At 49.3% G+C, this 23,644-nt stretch overlaps 10 protein-coding genes across 10 annotated transcripts; 6 read left to right on the forward strand and 4 right to left on the reverse strand.

The window, feature by feature from the left end:
• Window positions 1-567: 567 nt before the first annotated feature.
• Window positions 568-2,040, forward strand: P153DRAFT_287919 (phosphoglycerate mutase-like protein; the record flags this gene model as incomplete). The annotated part of the gene is made up of 4 exons (XM_033663571.1): window positions 568-731; window positions 775-876; window positions 946-1,605; window positions 1,653-2,040. The coding sequence occupies 4 exons, from the start codon at window positions 568-570 to the stop codon at window positions 2,038-2,040; spliced, it is 1,314 nt and encodes a 437-aa protein (XP_033525470.1).
• Window positions 2,041-2,319: 279 nt separating this feature from the next.
• On the reverse strand, window positions 2,320-3,377 carry P153DRAFT_365689 (uncharacterized protein). The gene has a single exon (XM_033667875.1). The coding sequence runs from the start codon at window positions 3,291-3,293 to the stop codon at window positions 2,556-2,558; it is 738 nt and encodes a 245-aa protein (XP_033525471.1). The 5' UTR covers window positions 3,294-3,377; the 3' UTR covers window positions 2,320-2,555.
• Window positions 3,378-4,065: 688 nt separating this feature from the next.
• P153DRAFT_355866 (uncharacterized protein) lies at window positions 4,066-4,515 on the reverse strand (the record flags this gene model as incomplete). Its single annotated transcript, XM_033666603.1, has 3 exons — window positions 4,066-4,296; window positions 4,356-4,456; window positions 4,512-4,515. The coding sequence occupies 3 exons, from the start codon at window positions 4,513-4,515 to the stop codon at window positions 4,066-4,068; spliced, it is 336 nt and encodes a 111-aa protein (XP_033525472.1).
• Window positions 4,516-6,786: 2,271 nt separating this feature from the next.
• Window positions 6,787-7,366, forward strand: P153DRAFT_287076 (uncharacterized protein; the record flags this gene model as incomplete). The annotated part of the gene is made up of 2 exons (XM_033663504.1): window positions 6,787-7,039; window positions 7,107-7,366. 2 exons carry the CDS (start codon window positions 6,787-6,789, stop codon window positions 7,364-7,366), a joined length of 513 nt encoding a protein of 170 aa, XP_033525473.1.
• A 346-nt stretch (window positions 7,367-7,712) lies between these two features.
• P153DRAFT_286952 (DJ-1/PfpI family protein) lies at window positions 7,713-8,527 on the reverse strand (the record flags this gene model as incomplete). Its single annotated transcript, XM_033663498.1, has 2 exons — window positions 7,713-8,045; window positions 8,096-8,527. 2 exons carry the CDS (start codon window positions 8,525-8,527, stop codon window positions 7,713-7,715), a joined length of 765 nt encoding a protein of 254 aa, XP_033525474.1.
• Window positions 8,528-9,889: 1,362 nt separating this feature from the next.
• P153DRAFT_287210 (MFS general substrate transporter) lies at window positions 9,890-11,672 on the forward strand (the record flags this gene model as incomplete). Its single annotated transcript, XM_033663517.1, has 2 exons — window positions 9,890-11,290; window positions 11,346-11,672. 2 exons carry the CDS (start codon window positions 9,890-9,892, stop codon window positions 11,670-11,672), a joined length of 1,728 nt encoding a protein of 575 aa, XP_033525475.1.
• A 1,111-nt stretch (window positions 11,673-12,783) lies between these two features.
• P153DRAFT_365692 (uncharacterized protein) lies at window positions 12,784-15,316 on the forward strand. The gene is made up of 6 exons (XM_033667876.1): window positions 12,784-12,947; window positions 12,997-13,004; window positions 13,057-13,441; window positions 13,488-13,559; window positions 13,608-13,979; window positions 14,046-15,316. The coding sequence occupies exons 1-6, from the start codon at window positions 12,921-12,923 to the stop codon at window positions 15,105-15,107; spliced, it is 1,926 nt and encodes a 641-aa protein (XP_033525476.1). The 5' UTR covers window positions 12,784-12,920; the 3' UTR covers window positions 15,108-15,316.
• A 375-nt stretch (window positions 15,317-15,691) lies between these two features.
• P153DRAFT_365693 (O-methyltransferas-like protein family 3) lies at window positions 15,692-16,983 on the forward strand. The gene is made up of 2 exons (XM_033667877.1): window positions 15,692-16,587; window positions 16,652-16,983. The coding sequence occupies exons 1-2, from the start codon at window positions 15,923-15,925 to the stop codon at window positions 16,698-16,700; spliced, it is 714 nt and encodes a 237-aa protein (XP_033525477.1). The 5' UTR covers window positions 15,692-15,922; the 3' UTR covers window positions 16,701-16,983.
• Window positions 16,984-18,484: 1,501 nt separating this feature from the next.
• Window positions 18,485-20,742, reverse strand: P153DRAFT_337327 (uncharacterized protein). Its single transcript, XM_033665734.1, has 7 exons — window positions 20,342-20,742; window positions 20,196-20,291; window positions 20,100-20,136; window positions 19,980-20,047; window positions 19,851-19,932; window positions 19,465-19,786; window positions 18,485-19,412 (listed from the first exon to the last, which is right to left on the reverse strand). Exons 1-7 carry the CDS (start codon window positions 20,459-20,461, stop codon window positions 18,968-18,970), a joined length of 1,170 nt encoding a protein of 389 aa, XP_033525478.1. The 5' UTR covers window positions 20,462-20,742; the 3' UTR covers window positions 18,485-18,967.
• Window positions 20,743-22,509: 1,767 nt separating this feature from the next.
• On the forward strand, window positions 22,510-23,248 carry P153DRAFT_210898 (uncharacterized protein). Its single transcript, XM_033662561.1, has one exon. It carries the CDS (start codon window positions 22,653-22,655, stop codon window positions 23,055-23,057), a length of 405 nt encoding a protein of 134 aa, XP_033525479.1. The 5' UTR covers window positions 22,510-22,652; the 3' UTR covers window positions 23,058-23,248.
• Window positions 23,249-23,644: the final 396 nt, after the last annotated feature.

The following is a 23,644-nucleotide window of genomic DNA, read 5'->3' on the forward strand; positions in this document are numbered from 1 at the left end:
GATCCCCTCCATCGCTGTTATTCTCCACGATGAAGCTTGGAATGCAAACCACGCGTGTGCTACGTGTCGGAGAGGATGTGGCGTGTAGAATCCACTTACCTTGCTTTTTGGAAGGAAGGACCATTCATGTGCAGTACACACCACACCGCCTTCCTCAGCAACGAATAGCCGCCCGCAATGTCTAGAGAAACGTCTTTCTTTCGCTATGTTCCTGCAGTCCATATCACAGTATCAACTACACAATGCCTATATCCTTTCGCACAGCAGGTATATTCCTCATCGCATGGATGGGCGCCTCGCTAGGCGCTTTTCTAGCTATTTCTCTCCACATCCCACTACAATGCCTTCAGAGGAAATGCCCTGCTTCAGAGATCAAGACCGTCCATACCGGTTACTTCGAATACGAGTGTGCGAGTAAGCCTTACCACTCGAGCTGGAGCAGCTGGTGGCATCCGCAACGGCGCGAGGGACAGGGACATCGTGCAGGAGCCATAACCCGAGACTGGAACATTCTTTACCACGTTGGCGGCAACGGGCCTTGGATCGAGAAAGTTGATGATGTTGTTGATGGAGGTATCGCGGTTCCAGCAGGATGTGAGGTTGAGCAGGTGCATATGGTGGGTATCACGAGGCTTGACAAACTCCTGGACAAACTGGATCACTGACACGTATGTCTGGAAGATTTCAAGACATGGCGAACGTTATCCCAACGAGAAACATGGTAGAGGTCGGTGGGAGCGTCTCATACCATCTGATATGGAGGCTTATGGTGAGTTTAGACCACAAAGCGGTCGTTCAACGCATGAAAGACAGCGGCATTCGCTTCTCGGGTTACTTTGAATTCTTCAACGACTGGGAGCTCTTCTGGTCAGGTAGGTCTCTTTCGGGATACAGTCCCTGAGACGGTCGTGGTTTGAGTTACTGATGATACCAAGATAATTCAAGTCTCGAACAGTTGACTTCTACCGGCCCATTCGCAGGTACTCTCGGAGCTTTCACAACCGGTGTTCGTCTTCGCACTCGGTACAAAAGGCTCCTATCCAAAGCTTCCGAGTCTCCAAATCACCCTGTCAAGTTTTGGGCCAGTGACTCTCGACGCGTCATTGCAACGGCGCGTCATTTTGCGCTTGCTTTCTTTGGCATCGACTTCGAAGCCAACAAAGTCGCAGCCCTCGAGATCATACCGGAACACTCACAGCAAGGAGCAAACACATTGACGCCCGGTAGAACATGTCTAGCCAACAAACATCACCACGAGGCCGGACGCAAGCAGGGCTATAAACTGGTGCGCGAATACCAGGCCATATTCATCAAGCCCATCCGCAAGCGTCTGCGTCAGCAAACCTCAATGACTTTTACGGATATAGAAATCTGGAGCATGATGGAAATGTGCGGCTTTGAGACGACGGTTCGCGGACGAAGCGATTGGTGCGATGTATTCACCCAAGCCGAATTCCTGTCTTTTGAATACGCCAGAGATGTGCTACACTATTACCGTGCAGGGCCCGGGAACAAGTACGCTTCTTCAATGGGCTCTTTGTTCCTGAACGCTACGACGAATCTGATGCTCGAAGGGCCTAGCGCTGGTCCTCTATTCTTCAGCTTGTACGTTGATCGCACTATCAGACGAGACTCGTGGCTAACCTTCGCAGCGTTCACGACGGCGATCTAACACCCATGCTTGCAGCCCTTGACATCATAAACGACAACGAGCATCTACCCGCCACACACATGGTGCCCAACCGCAAGTGGCGCACATCTCAGATCCTGCCCATGGGCGGCCGCATCATCTTCGAGCTGCTGTCCTGCAACGTCACACGGCCGTCTGGACGGAGAAAATTCGTCAGGCTCAATATCAACGATGGGATCACCGCGATCCCTGATTGCGACAATGGGCCGGGGATGAGCTGTCCGCTTGAGAAGTTTGCTGCTCGCACGAAGAGTAAAACTGATGAGGCTGGTGATTTTCGGAAGGCTTGTGGGTTGGGAGATGATGCGGCGGATCGGATTACTTTCCTTCATCAGAGGTGGGAGTCTTGAGGTTGTGTCGGCGATGGGTACAGATGGCTCTGTACGTATAACTTAGTCTTAGCTTGGTGGCTTTGACCAGGATGGTATACATAAAAGACCATCACAACTATCGTCCGTGATATGTGAGTGTACTCAGGCTGATACAACTCTTTGTGAAGCACTTCGCCAGCACATATGACTGTTAGGATGCTCGGGAATGGGGGTTGCTTAATTAGGCCGGATATCGTCGAGCCCCAAGAGAGACACGCGAGCTGGGATGGTGTTCCCAGCTGTTTACTTATTTAAATACTACGCTCTCCTATATGCAAATTCACGTTAGTAGATTAGAGATGTGTGTATCAGAATGATTTGCCAGTACGATGTATAACTTTGTTTTGCTTTTTCGTTGTGCTTGTGGATTGTCCACTTGGGTCATATCTCTCTTCTCCCGAATGTCCGACTGATTTCATGTATTCGTTCGACAACCTCATCTATCCCTGAGGTGCCATAATCACCCCATCCATCTTGCAATAGAATTCCCCAACTTATAGCATCGTCTTCGCAGCCTGGAATCCAGCAGCCCAATGCCATAACCTCGCGTCCACCGTTTTACCCTCCTGGTCGTACTTGACCAATCGATCATATAACTCATCCAGCGGCACCACAATTCTCTCTATAAACTCTCCATCATCCAGCGCCTGCTCCGGCTCTTCGTCACCCTCCTTGAGATCTACTTCTACCATAGCCAGCTGCATGTTTGCTGTGGACAGCCCCGGATCGCTGACGATTGTTGGGCTGATGAACTTCAACTTGCCCTTGTACCCCGTCTCCTCATGCAGCTCCCTTACACTTGCGTCGCTCGGGCTTTCCTTCGCGTCGACCAGGCCAGCAGGAAGCTCGACACACACAGCATCGACTGGTGGGCGGTATTGCAGAATGATAATCGTGGAGGGTGGACGTGATGGGTGGCGGATGACCGTGACAATGGCGACTGCGTCAACACCAGATGTGCCCCGCGTCTTTCGTGCAGCGGCTTCCCAGACGCGAGACTTGCCTACTTGATCTTGCCAGGAGATTTTCTTGAACTCGATCCACTTTGCTTCACTGGCGGGAAGCTCCTCGATCTTGACGATTTTGGGGGATTGCGGCATGTTGTAGGCTGCGTAGAGGTGAGGGCGCGCGTGGAAGGTGCGTGAGATGTGGAGCCGAGGCAATTGTCGTATGCTCGGGCGGATCGCGGTGAGAGAGCGTCTTGTGAGGAGGGGGATTGAGAGTGTGTACATGGACGATCGTGTTTGATTTAGTTAAGGTGGAAGTGAAGGTTAATCTAGAGTGACGTCGAAGACTGGAGCTATTTACCCCTCAGCGCGTCATTGACGCGTACATCGCGGTCAACACGTGTGATCGTCCTTTGCCTATCTAACATTAACTTTTGCCTTAGATATGAACACATTGTATCTACATCGTTGTCGCTTTAATGCACATCCTCAAATATCAACGCGTCACAGACACAGCTTTGACATGATGACATTACACGTGCTATGATAGAGTAACTAGACCTCATCTCGCTCTTCTCAACCATCCCCCATTATCACGTGGCGAAAATTCTGCTAAATGGTATACCGAGACAAAACTGACATTTGTGGTTCTCTTTTTGGGCTAATATATCAAAACATGGGGTTTGGGCCAAACATCGCGCAACTTTATGCAACCAATTGAGGGGAATCACTGAGAAGAGAACTCTTCTTCGCTCACCCGAACGTGAATATGAGCAGCATCATGTTGTCACGATCGAGGAAAAGAGCCGTGATATAGCTGTCAGTCTATCGGGTCGTTTGCTGTATAAGTGTACCACTCACTATGAGACATTAAAAAGTCAGTTGTCGTTGTCGCATAGAGAAAGCTGGGAAATGCTTTTGTTGTAAATCCAGGCATGTCATATAGGAATCTGCTAGGGGCATGCAATGTCTTTCTCTGCAACACTTCATATTGTATCTCGTTCATACACCGACAGAAGAGGCGCTTTTATGCCCAGTAACTGTTGCTATGAACATGTCAAACAGTTATCAGCTTGTGGTCATCGCCCAAACGCAGACTCGAGAAGTCCACACGTAACCAAACCTCAGTACCGTTTTTCAAATACAACTTGAACTCTCCTTTCGTATCATCGTCATATTTCACAACCAGACCATCTTTCAGATTACCGTAGAGTGGTCCAGCCCAAGTTCCCTTGACAGACGTTTCGATGGCAGTCTCGAAATCCTCCCCATTTACATATCCACGAACCTTGAGTTCGAGGTCAATAAGGTAAACTTTCCTTACACAAATGGGCCACGCAAACATACCTCGACTTCGCCATACTTGTTTGCGAAATTTGAACGGTGATCCGTGTCGATGTCCTTTACAATGTACGTTTCAGGATTTTCTCGCGAGATAGTAGGACCAGCTGTGTGTATATGTTTTAGAATATGATGCAGGATATTGTTTCGAAGGGTACGTACGCATGTTGAGATTGGGTTATAGTATAGATGTATCTGGAACCAATGTTCTTTCAAAGACTTATTCAACGAAGAGACGATATGCGTCGTAAAGATGATTCTGGGAGGGAGCTATATAGTACTCAATTTCCTCAACCGAAAACATTGCATGATGACATTACGGCCGCATAGACCAGTGAGAAGGAGACACGTAAAACGATGACTTTAAGACCACACAGGCTTGTACAACGTAGACACACGCCCTCCTGTGTCAGGCTGAAAGCTGAAAATCGGGTCGGTGTCTGAACAAGCAACACCACTGCAGTAGTAGCTCAACGATACATCCCATGATATCTAAGAAAAGAGAACTAGTCTAAGAAAGGACTGCTGAAAATTTTGCACTTCTTAGGCCTCTGTGCAATTGGGTTATTCTGATTATTCCAGACTGTGTCGTTCTTACCCCACCATCACATTGTTTCCGCTTTCAGCTTGATGCGAGAGACACGCCGTTGCTTTTTGTTTTTCTAGTATCAACTTCTAATTCGTCGAGCTCTGATGAACACGTAGTCTCTGTATCACTGTCACACCTGTGCTCTTCCTCGCGTTTTGGTGCGTCGAAGAGTTAGGCTTTCACACCAAAAACACATCGCGATCGAGTTGCAATACCATTCTTGGTTCCACCTCCCCCTCCCCTGTGATGCTTACCCCGTCTCCTGAACATAAGCCACTCGCCTCTTGCGAATGACTTTCGGGAAGATCACACATTAGTCAGTACATTTTAAGCAATGAACCTACATAAAGTGGAGAATGGCTTACCTTAGCAAGTTAATCCAAAGCACACGAGATGGGGTCAATTCTCATTTTCATCCTTGTTCAAGAAAACTATCAAGCGGAGCTCGAATCTAGTTCCTCTGTACGCAATTTGCAGTAGATCTCGGATAGTCGGATAGAGATCCTGCTTATTTTTTCTTATTCGCTAGTATCGGTTGCCTAAATGCTGATTTCGTCAAAATCCCTCGCCTGGTCGTGTCCCCCGGGTTACTCTAAGATCCATGCTCTCAAATATGTTATAGATCACCAATCAGTAAGCAAGGTCCCAGATCATACTTCCGAGTTCCGATAGGATTTCCAGAATTGAGCCTGGCTGTCCGTACTGTAATCCAAAAGATCATCCCGAGACCCAGTGGTACCTTGCCGATAGGTTAAGTCTCTTATACCGAGCCGTTGCCTCTTTTACCGGCTTTCTGGTCAGTCTCTTCGCGGCTTGTTGGTTAGTTGGGATTCCTCCTCTAGCAGTCGGTTCAGGCTAGAAAAGGTTCGAAGGCATGGAGTAGATCTCCATGATTGTGAAGGCTATCAAGAAGCTAGATGCTGAGAACGTATGGATCTCCAACGCCTCAGAGGTGGCGATTTGTTGTTCCCGCCACACCGCTATAATTGCCTGGCCACGCAATGCTGGAACTATTGGAGTAAAAGCAACTCTTTGGTGTTGAAAAAACAATTCCCTGGTCTTGACTGCTTATAGCATTGCATAGCTTTCTTTCGTTACGAGCTTTGTCTCACTGCACCCGTTCGCCACCTTAAAGTTAGATTCTATATAACCAACTCGAGTATCTCACAATGTTGAACACCAAACTTACTCGATACTATCAGCCAGACGATGTCTTGTAAGTAATCTGTTCGTACATCTGAACCACACTTGATGCCTTCTTCGCCATCTTTCCATACCTTTTCTAACACTTCGTATCCGTTTGTACAGAAACTCGTTGAATTGTTCCACCCAGACTCATTGAAACATTACTTTTGATCTCTGTTCACACAAGACTTTTGATCAACCAAGACGTGAGAAGCACATCACTATATACTGGTTGCGAAAGAGAACGAAAAAAACTTGTAAGTTTTTCCCTACACGTTTTCTCCAACGACAGACTACTATTCTGTAACAGGTACTCTCTACAGTATTATATCCGGTACTACGCATATATACGACTTTTGACACGGAATTCATCCTATAGATCACCTTCGTCTTGGACATACCGACTGAGTGTGAGTTCTCGACTGCTGAAGTCTTCGGGTCCGTGTCCAAGATGAATACCTTCAACTGTATCACGGGTAGTAAATCTCTGTTCACCCCGCATCCAAAAATATACTAATTATACCAGTTCTTTTGAATCTTTTATTCTCCATCAACAACACCAATGCCTTTCCTCTGGTATACCCCTCCATAGAGATCTCCCATGTAACAGACTCATTGAAGAACACTTCCTCCACAGCCCACTCCTCCAATGAATACTCTCCTATGAACACTGGACATGGGACTTCCCCACAAGAAATAGCTATCATCGATACTGTCGAACCTGCAGGCGTTCAAGGCTTGGTCATAAACAACTGCCCCTTCACCATCTACGTCCGACAAGCCGTCGCCGAATTCCCATCCTCGCGACCAACCGAGCCATGTGCGCACTTCGGCGAGACGACCGAACGCACCATCGCCCCGGGCGAAACATATAACGCGCCGTTTCTGGCGGCAAAGGACACTTGTGGGCATTCTCGTATGTGCATATCCCAGTCCCTCCGTACCTAGCCTCCACTCAACTGACTTTTCTCCTCCCCGAATAGTGAAAATGTCCCGTACCCCCAACGCGTTCGAAGTCTACCAGCTCGAATACAACTGGTCGCTTGAAAACGACGAACTATGGTACAATCTTAGTTCCGACACTGCAGCGCCATTCGACGACGTTGCAAGAGCGGTCCATACACAGGCGGGAGATTGTGCGAAGTTTTCCTGCACACCTGGTGAGCTTGGGCCGGGCGTGTGCGATTACCCGGTTTTGGCGGCTTGTAAGAACAAGGAGGGCATAGTGGCGGTGCTTTGCTGAGAGGGCGGGGTGTGGTTACGAAGGGATGTCTGGGGAAAGCTCATGAGAAGTGAGGGATGTGTGTGGATATGATTACGACTTAATGTTTGGGAAGAGATGGCTACGAAATAATATCTTGCACGAGATGACCTCGATAGACGGCGATTTTGTGTTTGGGTTTTGCATATATGGGCTGGGTGCATGCAACGGAGTTTGGGACGAGATGGGTGTTCATTCACAATAATTTATGTATTCTTTTGATTGGCTTTCCGCAATCAGACCTGTATCCAAGAGAGAAAAGACAAAACGTCAAATGTACACACGAAATACTTCCTATACCCTCGTAACCTCATCGTTCCAACACAACTCACTGCGCGCCCCATATCTCCGCAAAAGGGTCATAACTCGCATTCGTCCACCTCGTGTACTCGGCACTGTTCGCCAGATACTCTGCAACCTCCTCGCCATATACATGGCTCGCCCACGCATATGTAACATCAATACCAGCAGATATGCCCGACGACGTAAAGACGTTGCCGTCCTCAACCCAGCGGGCTTCTGGCACCCAAGTCACATTGCTGCCACCAGTAGATTTGACCCACGCGAAGGAGCGCTTGTTAGTTGTCGCACGATGATCGTCGAGGATGCCAGCACGTGCGAGAATCGATGCACCGGTGCAGACCGAGATAATGTATTTGAGCTGTGAGATGTAAGCCATTGTTTTCAATGAGAAGGGAAGGGAATATCTACCTTAGGGTACACAGCTTTTACGAATTCAACTTCCAGCGTCATGTCACCACGTGTGCCTGCTCCACCTGGGACAATGAGAACATCAATCTCGCCTTTGGTGTCGTTCAAGTATCGGCTGCTGTTTCCAAGAACCTCGTCAAACGTGTTGGTTGGTAATATCTTTTCACCAAAACCGCCTTCTAGGCCGGTCGATACTGGATCCATGGTGCTGCTAAAGATGGACATGTGCATCTTAGATTCGTTGCCATAGAACATGGATATTGTGTTGAGGATGTCGAGCGGGCCAAAGAGATCGATAGCCTGGTAGCGTGGGAACACCAGCGCAGCAAAGTGAGTTGGGAGTGTCGTTGTGTTTGAGAGCTCGGGCTGTGGTGGGATAGCGAGTGTTGATGGTATGGCCGCAAGTAGCGAGTGGATGTTGAAAACACGCATTGTAGTTGATGTGGTATGTTGAATGTATAGAAGTAGCATGTAGGGGAAGAGTTAAAGATAGTTAGAAAATATGGCATCACTTGTAACGGATATCACCTCTTTTCTAAGCTACGAAACCAGAGTGTAAGCAGAGGGCAATGTGTGAAGAGGAACAAAGACAAGACTGTCGAGTGAGTGCCCTACTTGCCGCATACCCTACATTGTGAGGTCACTTGACCTCTTATATTCACTGCTTGATCATATGCAGTCAGGACAGCTCGATGTACTTTTCTGCAGGATATTAATATATCTCGCATCTTGCGATCGTTTGCTGGACTTGGCGCGTCCGTTGCCGGCGGCCTGGCAAACCACAAATCTGGACTCCTTGATCATGTCATGCAATATGAGGCAAACATCAGGCAGGGCGATGTCTTGGTTATGAGATGGTAGAGTCGAGGATTCAATGGCACGCCATGCACTTGAGAAGGTTGTGAGACGAGATCGTACGTAAGGTTGGTTTGTAGAGGGTTAATTCCTTAGTTAAATATGCGGTGGAGCAGGGTTAATCCTGGAGTTGGATAAGCTGATGTTAATTCAGCGCCAGTCAACATATAAAAAGTTCGAATGACGCAGCCGGCCAGGGCCAAGAGTCTCGAGTAATCATCCGACACAAGACCTCCAGCAAATTCGTTTTCCCTGCACCTGTCTAAACAACGATTGTGATGCGGTCTGCCGGAAGGATACTCCGCCAGAAATTACTTTGCCGTCAAAGCCTTCAATGTGCCTCAGGCCAGCTCTTTGTATCGAGTGCCATGTCTGAAAGATGATATGGAGAATTTGAGCAGCACCCCATTGCTGCAAATACCGCCGTAAGTAAAACTGTTCAGGCAACGTTTAGTTTACCCTGACAACTTCTACAGCAACAATTTCGAGCTGGTTGAACAAACGACTGACGGGTACTGACGGCCACAGCCAGGAATATTGGCTTGTGCTGTACGACTGCGGACGAGCTACTCAGAAACACCAATCCCACGCTCTGAACATCGAAGAAATGAACATATGAACAAGAAAGGAGCCAAAGAAGAAAGAAGAAAGCATTTGTTGTTGGACGGACACAAAGCGATGAGCATGACAGGTCTCCCGAGGCAGGCGCTAAGGAGGTCGCGACTGCCTTGCAGGGCGCACGGCCATGACGCACGTATGGTAGCTGACGATCGTGAGCTTTTCAACCCCCAAACACTCGCGACAACCAATTCTCACCATACGCGCCAATGCACGACGCGTTCCGCCTGTATCTTACTGCCTTGACCAGGTAGACCCCACACACGATCGTCTTCCCCCTAGCGCTTTCTGTAGCCCGTCATGCCAGGCAGACGACCGCCTATGGACCCGAGGCGCCAGTCCTCCACGCTGCACTACCAGACCTTCCCTACCAAACCACCCACCTCGCGCGGTCAGCGGCAGTCTGTCTCGCCCTCCGGGCATCATGGCAGCGGCTCCGAAGCGGACGGAGAGCACCATGAGTCGCCGCTGCCCACGAGGCAGCTCATCGTGCTCGCCGTCATTGCCCTCGCTGAGCAGACGGCCCTCAACTCGATCAGCCCATATCTCCCAGAGATGACAAAGTCGTTCCCTGAAGTCAAAGACGGACAAACGGGGCTCTACGTGGGACTTATCGCGTCGTCGTTCGCGCTGGCGCAATTGACTACCAACTTTTTCTGGGGTTGGCTGTCCGACAAGGTTGGGAGAAAGCCAGTCATCATCATGGGCACATTCTTGACCATGCTCTCTTTCATGGCCTTTGGCTTCTGCAGAACACTATGGCAAGCGGTCGTGGTACAGGCATTGATGGGCGTGGTCAATGGCAATGCAGGGGTTGTGTCGACGTGCTTGGGTGAGATCACGGATCGAAGCAACCAGTCGCGAGCCTTCACCTACCTTCCGGTGGTCTATGGCATTGGTGGTATCACTGGACCCATTGTCGGTGGATTGCTGGTCTTTCACCAGAACCCTCTGAACAAAAGCCAGCAGAATCCGTACCCATATCTGTTACCCAATCTCTTTTCCGCCGCCGTCCTCGCCGTAGACCTGGTGGTCTGTATGCTATTTTTGGAGGAGAGTCTGGAGGAAGCAAAAGACATGCCGCCTCTGGGAAAGCGGATAGGCAGTTTGTTCACGCGCATGTGGCAATTTACAAGCTCGACACGACCGACCTATGTACGCCGCCTGCTCGGCAAGCGCAAATCGAACCACACCCAGCATCTGGATGGAATCGACGAAGAGGACGAGGACAATGCATCGGATGCTTCAGGAGATTCTGCACTTGCGCTATTCCCTCACACCAGCGGCGATCAGCTCACGAGCAAAGAGATCCTAAATCGCGACACCATCCTCCTTCTGGTGACATACTTCATCTTCCAACTGGCAAACATTTCTTACAACTCGCTATATCCCATCTTCGCGGAGGAGCAAGCCCCAACTGGACGTGGTCTCACACCTGAGGCTGTTGGCCTCTCATTGTCCTTCGCAGGCGCCATCACCATCGTATTCCAGGTCGGCATCTTTGGTAGACTGCGCAGCAAACTGGGGAACAAGGTTGCGTATAGATCAAGCCTGGCCTTCTTCGTTGCAGCATTTCTACTCATGCCGTGGGTCGGCTACAAGAATGATCAACCAGCTGCCGGAGTTGGATCAGGAGCTGGATGGCTGTGGTTCGAACTTGGTGTGGTTCTAGTTATCAAGACAATCGCAGGTGTTGGCGGCCTCACAGCTGCCTTGCTTTTGGTAAGTCAAGCCCTCTCGCTTCACGCTCTGTGCATGAGCCCTAATGCGATCGCAGATCACCAACTCAGCCCCCAATCACAACGTGCTTGGCACGCTAAATGGATTAGCACAGACCCTCTCTGCTGCAGGCCGTGCGGCTGGCCCGTTTGTGTCTGGATCGCTATTTACGGCGGCGACAAAGATTCAGCCCAAGGGTGAGGCTCTGCCTTTTGGCATCTTTGCCGGCGTTTCCTTCATTGGCTTTCTATTGAGCTTCGGGATTCGTGGTGAAGGATTAGAAGAAGAAGGATGGAGCGACGAAGACGAAGACGAGGACGAAGAAGAAGATGTGGGTAATGAGGGTGAGAGCACGAACGAGCGGACTGGTCTTGTACGAAAGTGAGGAGGGAGCCGATGTAAGATCATATTGTAGAGAAATTTGCATAGCTTCACCGATACGATTGAGCGTGGCGTTAGGTTGTTGTTATAGAAGCAGTTTGGACTGAGAGAAGTACGAGATCTTCTATCTCGTATTCTGTATTGCTATTTAGGGATTGTTCTAAACGACGAGTCGTGCAGTGCTCACTCCAGATCCACATTTTCTATGGTACGCTTGCGGGGTCTTTGTGATAGCTTATCGGTCGTTCGCGGGGTGGAATCCGGTACGAGGGCACTGGGAGACGCACAACGAACAAGCTTACGACCGCGACAAGCATTGTGTGGGGTAAATCAATCATACTGACATCGCCAATCTAAGACGGCCACGATATGACACTATTACATCGACAGCAAGCTTGAATTTCTGACTTTCAAGACACAATATGCATGCTGCCTTCAGCCCTGGATGTAAGTCGCGAAACGGCCCGATTCCAGGCCTTCCATCTGGTGTTTCGGGAGCGGCGCCAGCCATTTTCCTTCGTGTTTCTTTCAACAAGCCTGGCGCCGGCGAAAGCGAAAGAGTGATGCCAATACTTTGTGGTGAGGAGTGCGAAATTTGTGGCTGCTACTGCGGCGTTCAAATAATGCATTCTGCATGTAGGGATCAGGAGCGCTGCTTGAGGCTGGCTGTGTTGTGTTGTAAGTAAAGCCACGCCCGCCTTGTCCGACTGTAGAGTTGCAGAGCTGCAGAGCTGACCCGACTACCAGGGCCTAGTTCAAATCCTTCAGCTCAGGTTTTGGGCGCCTCAAAAATATAGTCCCCGAAGCTTGCTGACGTTTCCAAGCATGGCCTGGTCCGTAGGGGGCCTCGATCAACACGAGCTGGGATTAGGTCCATAGCTCAGTGAGTCTGACCTACCAACGTGTTGTTTTGCCAACAACGAGATGCATGTTATCAGCTCAGCCTTGGACTGGAGGTGTCTTGGCCTGAAAGCTTACCCCAACCTAGCTCTTTCAGCCCCAGATTTAGTTCCATTACGGCTTGCAGCACAGATGCAGGATGAGCCACACTGCATTCGTATCCAATAGACTAGCGAGCTGCGGCAGCGAAGACGGGTCCAGCCTTAAGAGGAGAATACACTTGACATGCATGAGGACAAGAGCAGTGTCGCTTTTACGAATATATAAAACGAGAGACATCCTCGACGTGGAAATAAGTGTGCATCTACCATCGACATCCTTTTCTCACACTCGGTCGAGCTCAGGATTCAAAATGGGTTTCAGCTTCCACGGACACAAGGTATGTGCAAAAGACTTTCCAAACAGATGTACAAGCTAATATTTCATAGCGTGATGTGTATGTTTCCGAATCAGTACCGAACAACCAACTTGCAACTGACAACTGATAGCGACGCGGAGAAACATCTCAGGCGTATGCACAAAACCACACCAATCATCGAATCCCCATTAGTCGGCGCCGACCAAGACACTCTCTGTTTCTCCCAACGCCATGAAGCCAACACGATCGAGCTCTTCTTCGATCTTTTCTTCGTGGCCAACTTGGCAACATTTACCGCATACCACTCCATCACAGACGTCAGCTACCTCCTTGCATACGTCGGTTTCTTCGGTATCCTGTGGTCGACTTGGTTCCAGATCACACTTCACGATGTTCGCTTTGCGCGAGACAGCTTGTACGAGCGCGTCTGCAAGACTATCCAATTCATCTCCTTCGTTGGACTTGCTCTTGTGGGTTCCAAGTTTAATCCTGGTAGTGCCAAGGGCGACAACACTGTAAGTCTATAACTTAAACGCTAGAAGGATTTCGCTGACGAAATAGAACTTTCAAATCCTCTGCTTTGTGCTTGTCTTGACCAGAGCGCTACTTGCGGTTCAGTATGCGGTTGTTCTTGTAAGTCTTCATTCCAGGATGCTCTCCTCGTCGTACTGACATTTTCAGTTCTACACGACGAAAGCTCGTTACACAAAACTCATCATTCCCCTTGGCATAATGGTGGGCATCTACACCATCTGTGCCTGTTCCTTCGGTGCCATGACCTTCGCATTTACCGGCACAAAGAAGGAAAAACTTGTATACCTTGTTTGGTACATCACGATGGCCGTCGAAGTCGTCGTTGTGATTGCCGTCTCTTGCTTCTGGCGCATGCTAAGCTTCAAGAAGACGCATTTGATGGAACGAATGAGTCTCCTCACCATTATCGTCATTGGCGAGGGAGCCATTGGTGTCACCAAGACAGTCGGCAAGCTGATGGGCAAGCACGGCCTCGACGTTGAGGGCAGTTTCCTCATCATGTGCATCGTCGTCATCCTGGTAAGTTCTTCCGCCCCCTCGACTATGATGTCTTCAAAGACCATACGCTAACATCGTTTGATGCAGGTGCTCATCTATGCTTTGTACTTTGACAACTTCCCTCACGGCCATTACGGAACTATCCGCCAACAGGTCTGGTCATGCCTCCACTTCCCACTCCACCTTGCTATCGTTGGTGTCGTTGAAGGATCGCAACAAGTCGCATTGGCCCGCTATGTCAGCAAAAACCACATCAAAATTCTCACGACCGTAGGCGGTGCTTGCGTCACGCAGAACCTTGATGGGACCAAACTGCGAGATACCCTTCTTAAATTGGTTGATTACTATGAGCTCGATACAAAGGTCGACACTTATGCTTACTACGAAACCGTCATCGACACTGTATATTCTGCCGGAAACACCACAGGAATCTGTGCTGCCGACGCGGTCAAGACCCAGTACCCCGTGGAAATGTCCGACATTGAGGACTTGCTCACCAACGGTCTCTTTACTGGTCTTGGAATGAAGCTTCCCGTTGACAAGCTCAAGAACCTCACACCGATCCAAATCGCGCACGATTCTTGGGGCACTGTATACATGTACTACTGGGCATGCTTCATCGTCATGATGTTGTGCTTCATTTCCTTCCTTGTACTGATCCGTCGTCATAAGGCCGATCTATTCGACTTCGTCTCTATCCCCTTCCGCGCCCTTGTCGTTGGTGCCGGTGTCGCGATGTTGTGCCTTAAGGCCGCCCCGGAACGCATGTACAACGTCATGTCGTCTCCTACCATCCTTCCTATCTGTGTCGTCCTTCTCTTCCTCACGACGGTATGCGACAAGATCACATCCGTGTGGTGCAACCACCAGCTCAAGAAGAGCGGACAGCCCTTCGCTCTTGAGTTCCACGAGGAACACCACGGCGGCCACGAGGAACATCACGAGGGTGGAGAGCATGGCCACGCCCAAATGGTTAACCACTCCCACAACGCTTCCGACGTCGACCTTCAGAAGACCGCTCACTGGAGCGCTCACTCGGATGCGGAGGCTGGCCATGGTATTCACGCCGCACACGGCAACATGACGCCTCCGCTGCCGACTGGCGAGAAGGCGCATGGAGGGTACATGCCCGTCAGCACCGGGCCATAGGTGGTCGATTGGTCACTGGCGTGGTATTTGTCTCCTCCTTCGTTCTACTCTGCCTAGCGCGACTGTTTGATTTTGCTGAAACGTTTTATATCCGTCTATGGGGGTCTTACAACCTAATTGCGTCTCTGTTGTTACTATGTTGTATTTGGCAATCACATTTTCCAAGACTTATAACCTTGCATACCATAGCTAATACGCATGTCTATCTCATTGAACCAATTACCAAATCTGCAAAGTGCATCTGATCGAGTCTAAAGCTGTTCGCGAAACTTAGCTGCCATGCGTCTGACGTGTACTCCCTCGTTCGCCCAAGACAACCCAAGTCTGAGCGGATTGCTCAAGAATACAGACCACTAGAGCTCCGTGTCGCCTATCTGTTTACACCCTGACCGAATGGAATAAGACATAACAACCCATCACTAGAAGGGATGAGGTATTCGGCTCCAGATCTTACAACTCGGAGAGCGATGGAGATGAGTTTGGAAATGCGTCGGCCGGAGACATGGTCGGTCTTTAGCCGAGGCAAGTCGGCGATGTCGGAGTTGATGGTGTTACGAGCTGCAGTTATACGTCAGCCCTGCAGCTCAAGTTCAACATCACGAACGCAGGGCCAATAATGGTTTCGATGTACAGACCTCCATGCCGGAGAAAACGGATTAATACATGCTCTACAGCCGTGACTGCCATATATAAAGATTATGTACACCCCGCCTTGAGATGGCATTACTCACAGTTCCCAAACCTGACGATCACACCATTCTAAACCCCACCACATAGCGTCTACTCTATCACACATATTCTCAACCACACTCAAGATGTCAGGACAAGGCCAATCGTATGAAACCGACGCGCGCTGGACCGCTGTCGACGAGTACACACTCTCGCATCTGCACCCCTCAACACGCACCACGCCCTCCAACTCGACCCTTACCCACGCCCTCACCAACTCGGAAAAGCAGAACCTCCCCAATATCGCCGTTTCTGCCTCACAGGGCAAGTTCCTGCAGCTCCAAGCACGCCTGCTGAAAGCGACGCACATCCTCGAAGTCGGCACGCTGGGCGGGTACTCGACAATCTGGCTCGCACACGCGCGCCCAGACGTCAAGGTCATAAGCGTCGAAGTCGACTCGCACCATGCATCTGTCGCGCGGGACAATCTGACCCATGCCGGCGTTGGCGATAGAGTCGACGTGCGGCTTGGCGCTGGTGTGGACGTTCTGCCCCAGATTGCAGAGGAAGTACAACAAGGGAAGCTAGGCAAATTCCAGCTCGTCTTCATCGATGCGGACAAGGAGAATAACTGGAACTATGTGAAAATGGCCATTGGTATGTGTGAGCCTGGAGCATGTATCATTGTGGACAATGTCGTGAGGAAGGGGCAGCTTGCTGTGGATAGTGAGGATCCGAGAGTTAAGGGAGCGAGAGCAGTGGTTGAGGGCGTAGGGAAAGATGATAGGCTTGATGCTGTGGTTATGCAGACGTAAGTTTTGCTTTCTGAGATCGGAAACTTCGATGTTCGTGCTCGGCTGACTTGTTTCGAACAGGGTTGGGGACAAGAACTACGATGGATTTGTTATGGCGGTCGTGAACTGAGGAGTTGGGACTTTGCAGATGTTGTAGTTCTTTCCAGGATTTGTGTCAAGAGGAGAGGAAGCGGTACTCTCTGCCAATACCGCGAGCTTCTCCACATCACAAGATCGATACAGCGAGTGTTCAACCCGTTGTATGGTTCAAGAGGTGCAATCGGCGACCTAAAGAACGAGATGGCATATTTGAAGCCTCCATACGTTATCTATCAAACTATAGCATTGCACTTGATTCTACTAGACTGCATTATTTAGCCTGCCTTGATCCTTCTCCGACAATCTTGTCAACACGTATAGCACAGCTAACAATTCTTTGTTAAAGTTTACCAGTCGCGACAACCCCTTTGATCTGGCTTTCTTTTTCAGCACCAACCTCACACCACTATCACAAGCCAACTCGGTCCGACTACCTAGCTATCTCGGTAGTCTTTCCGTAATGAGAGATCTGACCGGTAAGACCGGCCTAGGAGATGTCACTAGGAACGATGTGAGACTTCGGAAAATACCATGATACGACATCGACGTTTAGTGTGGTAATTTGAGGGTTCGATAGTACTGTATGGGAGCTCGAGTGCAACCATGGTCTTTATTTCATGACTGCTATATCAAACAGCATTCTCGCCAGCACCTTGGACCAGAAAGCGATCCAGTCGCGAAGTCACTTCTCCTGCGCTCAACTGCTGCTGGCCAGGGTGGGAGTAACGCGATTCATGCTCCAGTCGTTCCAGCTCTGCCAATGTTCGAATGAAAATTACTCTTGTCCGCTCAAATGCCTCGCCATCGAAGTTTTCAGAGCCCCAACCGCAGTCGTGATACATTTTCTGTAAGGCCTTCCAGCGATTGATGCGCCTCCGTAAATCATCCGCGCCTTGCGGACCGTGCTGTGCCCTGAGCTGCTGGATCGCGACGGTCGCATCAGTGGGCAGGCGAATGCCTCCCGGAAACAAGTTCTGCATGATAATAGGATCTTCCACTATCTTCCGAGATGGTGGCTCTTCAGAATCGTCCGGGTCGTAGTACGGAACCCATTCAAGGCTTTGGAACTTGGAAATCAGTTCGTCTAGCACCACATCTGCCGGCCGGCTGGGTGATTCATCCCAAGCCCTTTGCCCAATATCGTGCCATTCGATTATTGTTCCTGCATCATATCGGCATTTGAATATCAATATCTCAAGCAGCCAACATACGATCGTGCGTATTGTAGATCAGATCTACGCCATATTGTCCACTATAAACCGAGCCACTCGTCAATCTCAACAGCCAAGGTGGCAGCAACTTCGTGTTTTCAGAATGCGTTCTTTCTCCCCAACGCAGATCCTCAATCCAGTCCGGGTCGCTGGCGTCCGCGAAGTATGTCACGGTCTTTGATCGGGGCAGCAGTTCAATACCATACCACTGGTATCCCCAGACTACATCGCTACGCAATGCAGGCATGAGTTTCATCAAGTCGATGACTTCGGGCTCAAAGCCGAGCCTTTGAAAGGTGTCTGTCGCGATAGTTTGTGGAGAATGAGGCGGGTGCACGACGTCGGCTGAAGACACGTATCGCATTGCGACGAACAACTCAAGGAGCCTCGTCAGTCGCGAAATAAAGTCCGCGTGCTTTTCTGCGACTGTATCCATCGCTGTGACTATTGCGCGACAGTGATGGCGTTGAGGGAGATTGTCGTGTGGAGGGTAAGGATGCCCTTCAAGCAAATAGTCGCGTTACTTAAAGAGCACAGACGCCACGGTTATGTTACGAAAACAACTTGAATACTTATTTCGAAGTCAAAGTTCGCTATAACTTGCGTATCTTTAACCTACATTTCTTGGCATACAAGAATAATTCCTTTGAAGCTTAATGTTTTTTGTTTGGATGCCGGCCCAAATTCCAGTGCTTAACCATCAGCGACTTTGTGCTATTGTTCAAGACTTTTGATACCTTTGGCAAAATCAATTTTGCTGTCAGATCATTGCACATTGAATGTAATCGTCACAACTCAACGTCTCTGCCGGACTTCTGCAGACCCCTCATAACGCGTTGTGTCTGTGCTACGTCTCCTCTGTGCCTCACATGTGAGACTGTCCACCGTTGAGAGCTCGCCGACACTGAACGAGGCTCCAGGTTCACCTTCGAGCAGGGTGGAAGTCCGAAGGGTAAAATCGATAGCGAGAGTCGAGGCGAGAGTACTAGCCAGGACATGGATGATGATCGTGTTATTGATTCAAAACCTCGGATAAGTGATACATGAAAAGTCTTCGAGTTTCTCCCTCTACGATCCGATCGAATTTTTAAATTTCCCACTTAGGCTTCGGTCGACTACCGATATGCGTATGCGGTCCCATCTCTCTGTGCGCCTCTGCATCTAGCGGGTCTACACCCAACGAGTACTGCACCTTCGAATCCGAACCCAATCCCTGCGTCAACTCTTCTGTCGACGCACTACTGCTCTTGACACTCTCACGCGTCTTGATATGCTCGAGCTCGTACGTAAAACCCCGATCCTCGACGCGCTGCTCGACAACTTCTACTTGGTATGTGACAAAGATGGCTGCTAACGATTGCTCGATCATGGGCCAAAATATGGGCATGGAGGCGCAAATAATGGCCAACTGGACTTCAACGCAAGAGAGAATTACGTAGATGGGCGAGTACCATGTTGGGTCGGGGTACGGGCGCATGCCAGCACCATTGACAACGATAGAGTAGAGTCGCCAGGCCGAGGTTATGACAACGCTGGTAGATTGTCAGTATTGTGCTTAAGATTCGCGAACGGGTAAGTATTTACGTGGCGCCGCATACGAACACACCAGACATCGCTACTAACGTCTTCATCTTTAGGTTCGGCGTCGAAAACAATACCAATGGCACCATAAAGATGGCGAAATCGAGGCACAGGTTCGTGGCGGCATGAGCCTGGAAGATAGTAACAAAGCCATGGACACCGTCTACGCCGAGACCAAAGCCGTAGCACGTGCTTTTAACTGTACGGTCCCAGAATCCTCTCGGGGGAAGACAGTCAAACCAACCTACAATCATGAACGCGCATCCCCAGACGACGGTAATTCCCATGAGGCCAAGGGAGATCTGCCGCATAATACCAGCCTTGACTGAGGTTGTACGTACGAGGTCAGCATATGTTTAGTTGTAGCTGCTTCGTGTATATTTACTCACAGATTCGAAGATACTGTAAAAGCAATGATATCTTGATGAAAACAGCGGCAGTGAGGTACGAATTGTTTGCGACATAGGTAGTCTGTCCAAAGTGAGCGAAGTAGACGGGAGACGGGAGATCGTCCATACGCGTAAATAGCCCTTCATCTGTTCAGTGCGGAGATACAGAAAGTGATGTCCTAGCCCGTCCACTGTTGCTGTACGGGGCCGTTAGTCGAGAATACTACAGGCACGAGTACCAAGACGTACAGAGACAAATATGTGTAGTTCCCACAATACCACACGCCTGTCGGTGCAGTGAGTACTTGTCAAGAGCCACTAGACTGTTCCAATCTTTGAACGTACAACCGATAGAATCAGGAAGATATCATCCCATCCTGGCTCCCGTACAACAAAGACACGAACGTAGAGTCGAAACCCGGCTGCTAGAAGAGCAAGGGTCTGTGGTCATCGTCAGTGTTGAATGGAAGAGACACCGACGCGATTCTTACCAAGAACGTGAGACAGATTCCCCATATTGTCCCTTCACGATTAGAAAGAGGTAGCTTTTCATTAGGATCAGGTGCATTCGCGAGCATCTGACCGATGAGGGCTGCCCAAGTTTCCTCCATACTACATGCAGATGGTGGGGAGGGAACGGACGACTCTCCGCAAATTATTGGGTGGGGTGGGTTAAATGTGATTCAGCTCAGAAACCGTTTGGTAATTTGAAAATGGTTCTGTCGGCGCACGACTCGAGGCGAACGCCTGGGCGTCAGCGTACCCGTCTAGACATGCTGCTGTCAGGGGGCGGGCAAAGATAGTCGCTTGCGCTAGAGACATTGATGACGACAATTGGTAAACTAACGGATCTAGGCTTGGTGTTGGCACTATGGTGCACTTACCGATAGCTAACATGTAGCGTGAGGTCTATTATTCCCATGAAGCGACCATCAGAAAGTACCATGAAAGTTCGTTCGACTCAGCTTTAGCTAGCAGGGGTAGGGGGAGAACTACAAGCAGCGATTGGACAGCGGAGGGAGCGCATTGTGGCTAAACGATCTAAACGATGCAGACCACTGCGGAAGTACGGAAGTCTCGCTTCGCTTCCAATCCCTGCTAGCTCAAGCTTCGCTGACCAAACTTTAATAGGTACCAGAACTCTGCGCATGCACGTATCATCAGCAGGGCCGATTATAGGGATTGGCAATCAACCTGCGGAGGAATAATCCAAAAAGAGCAATCGAGATCTGGCCATAACTGAGTGCGCGTGGACACATTGATGTTCGGAATGAGCAAGTACATAATAAAAGCCGCTTCACCAAACTCCTTAGAGCTGCGCAGTAGATGTCAAACGTCAAATGCCTTCCGCGGGGAACTGCGCGTCGGGTTAACAATCCGGAGAGGTTCTCACCAATCTCCACCGCACAGACAAGAGTCAGCGAATTAGAAGATATGTATCACTATATGGAGCCAATCACAGCGGTTCCTTAGCCGTGGTACATTTGGGAAAGTACTTATGAGTTGCCGTGGTATTTGCCATATGATGAAATAACATAAATATATGCAACTACGTTATCCTTTGACGCGTAATCTACTTGCATGTTATGGAAATTATCATATCACCTCTTGATTCATGTTGTGAAGATGGCGAAGAACAGTGCAAGGAAGGTGAGCCGTAGTTTATATGTCATGAAACGAAGAGCGGCTAGACTGGGTCCTGCAACAACTCGGAACAGGAGGAAAGGTATAGTTCGGGAAAAGCGAAAGGCTCCGCAAGCATTCAACATTGAGTTCAGAAATGAATACTACAAAGATCACGAATTACGCCAGTATCAACTGTTCGTTGGAGAGCCAGCTCATTGCATCTTGCCAGAAAGTGTTGGTGATGTGTCCTTTACGCAACCGGTCTGTATGGGTACCGAGACAGATCCGAGTCGAAAAATCGAAACCGACCTGGGGAGGCGGGTCAACGATGTGTATAGGGTGAGATTACAGGAAGTTGGTGGTTGGGGTTGTGTTCTGCCAATGTAATGATTGTTGTTGGGTGGATACAGTCGTGGAAATTGGCACGCGATTACGGGCCGCACGGCATAAACGCCGAACAGCTAGCGAAAACTTGTGTTAACAAGATAGTTCACTATGTTTGGGAACGGAGAATGAACTTAGCGGAGGGATCAACCTGGTAGCGGTTCCAGGCGAAGACAGTGTATCTGTGAGGGCCAGAGTGTAAGCTGGCGTAAGAGTGTATGCTTCGTCAAGCATACTCCTCATCTACGACAGAGATACAGGTCACAAGCAACAGTTGCTGTAACTAAACGGTTGCTCTCTTCCAACTGAGGTTCATAAGTTTGTCGATATCTAGACCGACTGGATACTCCATTGCTAGGGCACTGTTGGCCGCCTCTTCACTCACCCAAATGACGACTCTTTTGGGTATTGGTACATGTTCCTCATATCAAAGTTGCAGATCTCTTTTGGATGTGTTCTTGGTTGATTTACACTGCGTTGGTGCGATGGATTCCATCATGTAGAGAGAAATGTGTATCTTGTAGTATATTACCCTAATCAAGATTTCCCCCCTTATCATTCTATTTCACAAGAGGATACTCTTCACTTTCCAATGTACACGACACATCCACATGCTCTATGGTGTCTCCTTTATTAGAGGTTATTCCTCCGGCAACTTACAAACCATGTAAAGTTATGTTCCTCTTTGATAGACCCGTCCACGCGAATAGAATGTCGGTCAAGGTTTATTGACTTGTACTTCAAACGATCTAATGGTAGGCATAGAATGGTCATTTGGGAAGACCACAATAGATGTTGTTGAAAGTGCATGGGTTGTTTCGTGAGTATTCAGCGGTCGTAAAGGATAGCAGTACCAGCATGATCAAACATATCCCTATTGTTAACAAGGTTCGTATAGTCCTCTTAGTTCTCGGAAACACAAACGAAAAAGGTATCAGAATTAGCACTCGATTCCCGCTGTTGGCTTTTCGACTCAGCATTACCAACATCAACAAGAGATCACTGGAAGAGACAACTGTGCCTACTACAAATAGCAAATTCGTGTCTCTTGGGCCGTATGGTTTTGTTCGCGCTACGCGTGGTGCTGATATGTCCAGTTTCATCGTCAACAATTTCGCGCATTTCCTAGCTGCAGCAGGTGCCGCAGCTATCGTTTGGCAGACTGTGGATGTAGGAAAAAGGGCAATTGCCTCCTAGGCGTTTCGGACAGACTTCTATCCTGTCGTCTGGGTGTGTCTCGCCGTGACCCGCCACCTCCAAGCTGTTGTCTTCATACGTCTGAGCCTTCGGCTCTCTAAGAAAAACGTATCGCGATCGCCCAGCGCAAGATCTTCAATTGTAAGCTCTGGCTTAACAGGCTGAATGCTTACAGAGGGTTTGCGCGCTGGAGTAAGACTTGTGCGGATTTGCTCAACAATTTAAACTTTTTGTAGGGTACGGCAGTATTTTCTAGCTTTACGCTAGTTTCTGGCCATGATGCCATCAAAATACTAGCTGTCTATTCAGTGCTATTACGTATCGTGGCTGTATAGTTCCTCGAAAAGATAGATGAAACAGACTAGGCGACTGCAGAAGCCAGGATGGCAAGCGTGGATGAGAAACACCTGTTTAAATAAAATGAGTAGAGATCATATTTTGAATAAGGTTACCAGTAGGACGAACTCTATACCCCAAAGAAGTTTAGAGAAATGCGGAGAAACCATTTCTGTAGGCATTGGAGTTCACGATGTATTGGAAGTCGCCGTCGTTGGATCGCGAATGCATTTCCCAGGGCATTCGATTCG

This window comes from Dothidotthia symphoricarpi, assembly GCF_010015815.1.
Source record: "Dothidotthia symphoricarpi CBS 119687 unplaced genomic scaffold P153scaffold_7, whole genome shotgun sequence".
Classification (NCBI taxonomy): domain Eukaryota; kingdom Fungi; phylum Ascomycota; class Dothideomycetes; order Pleosporales; family Dothidotthiaceae; genus Dothidotthia; species Dothidotthia symphoricarpi.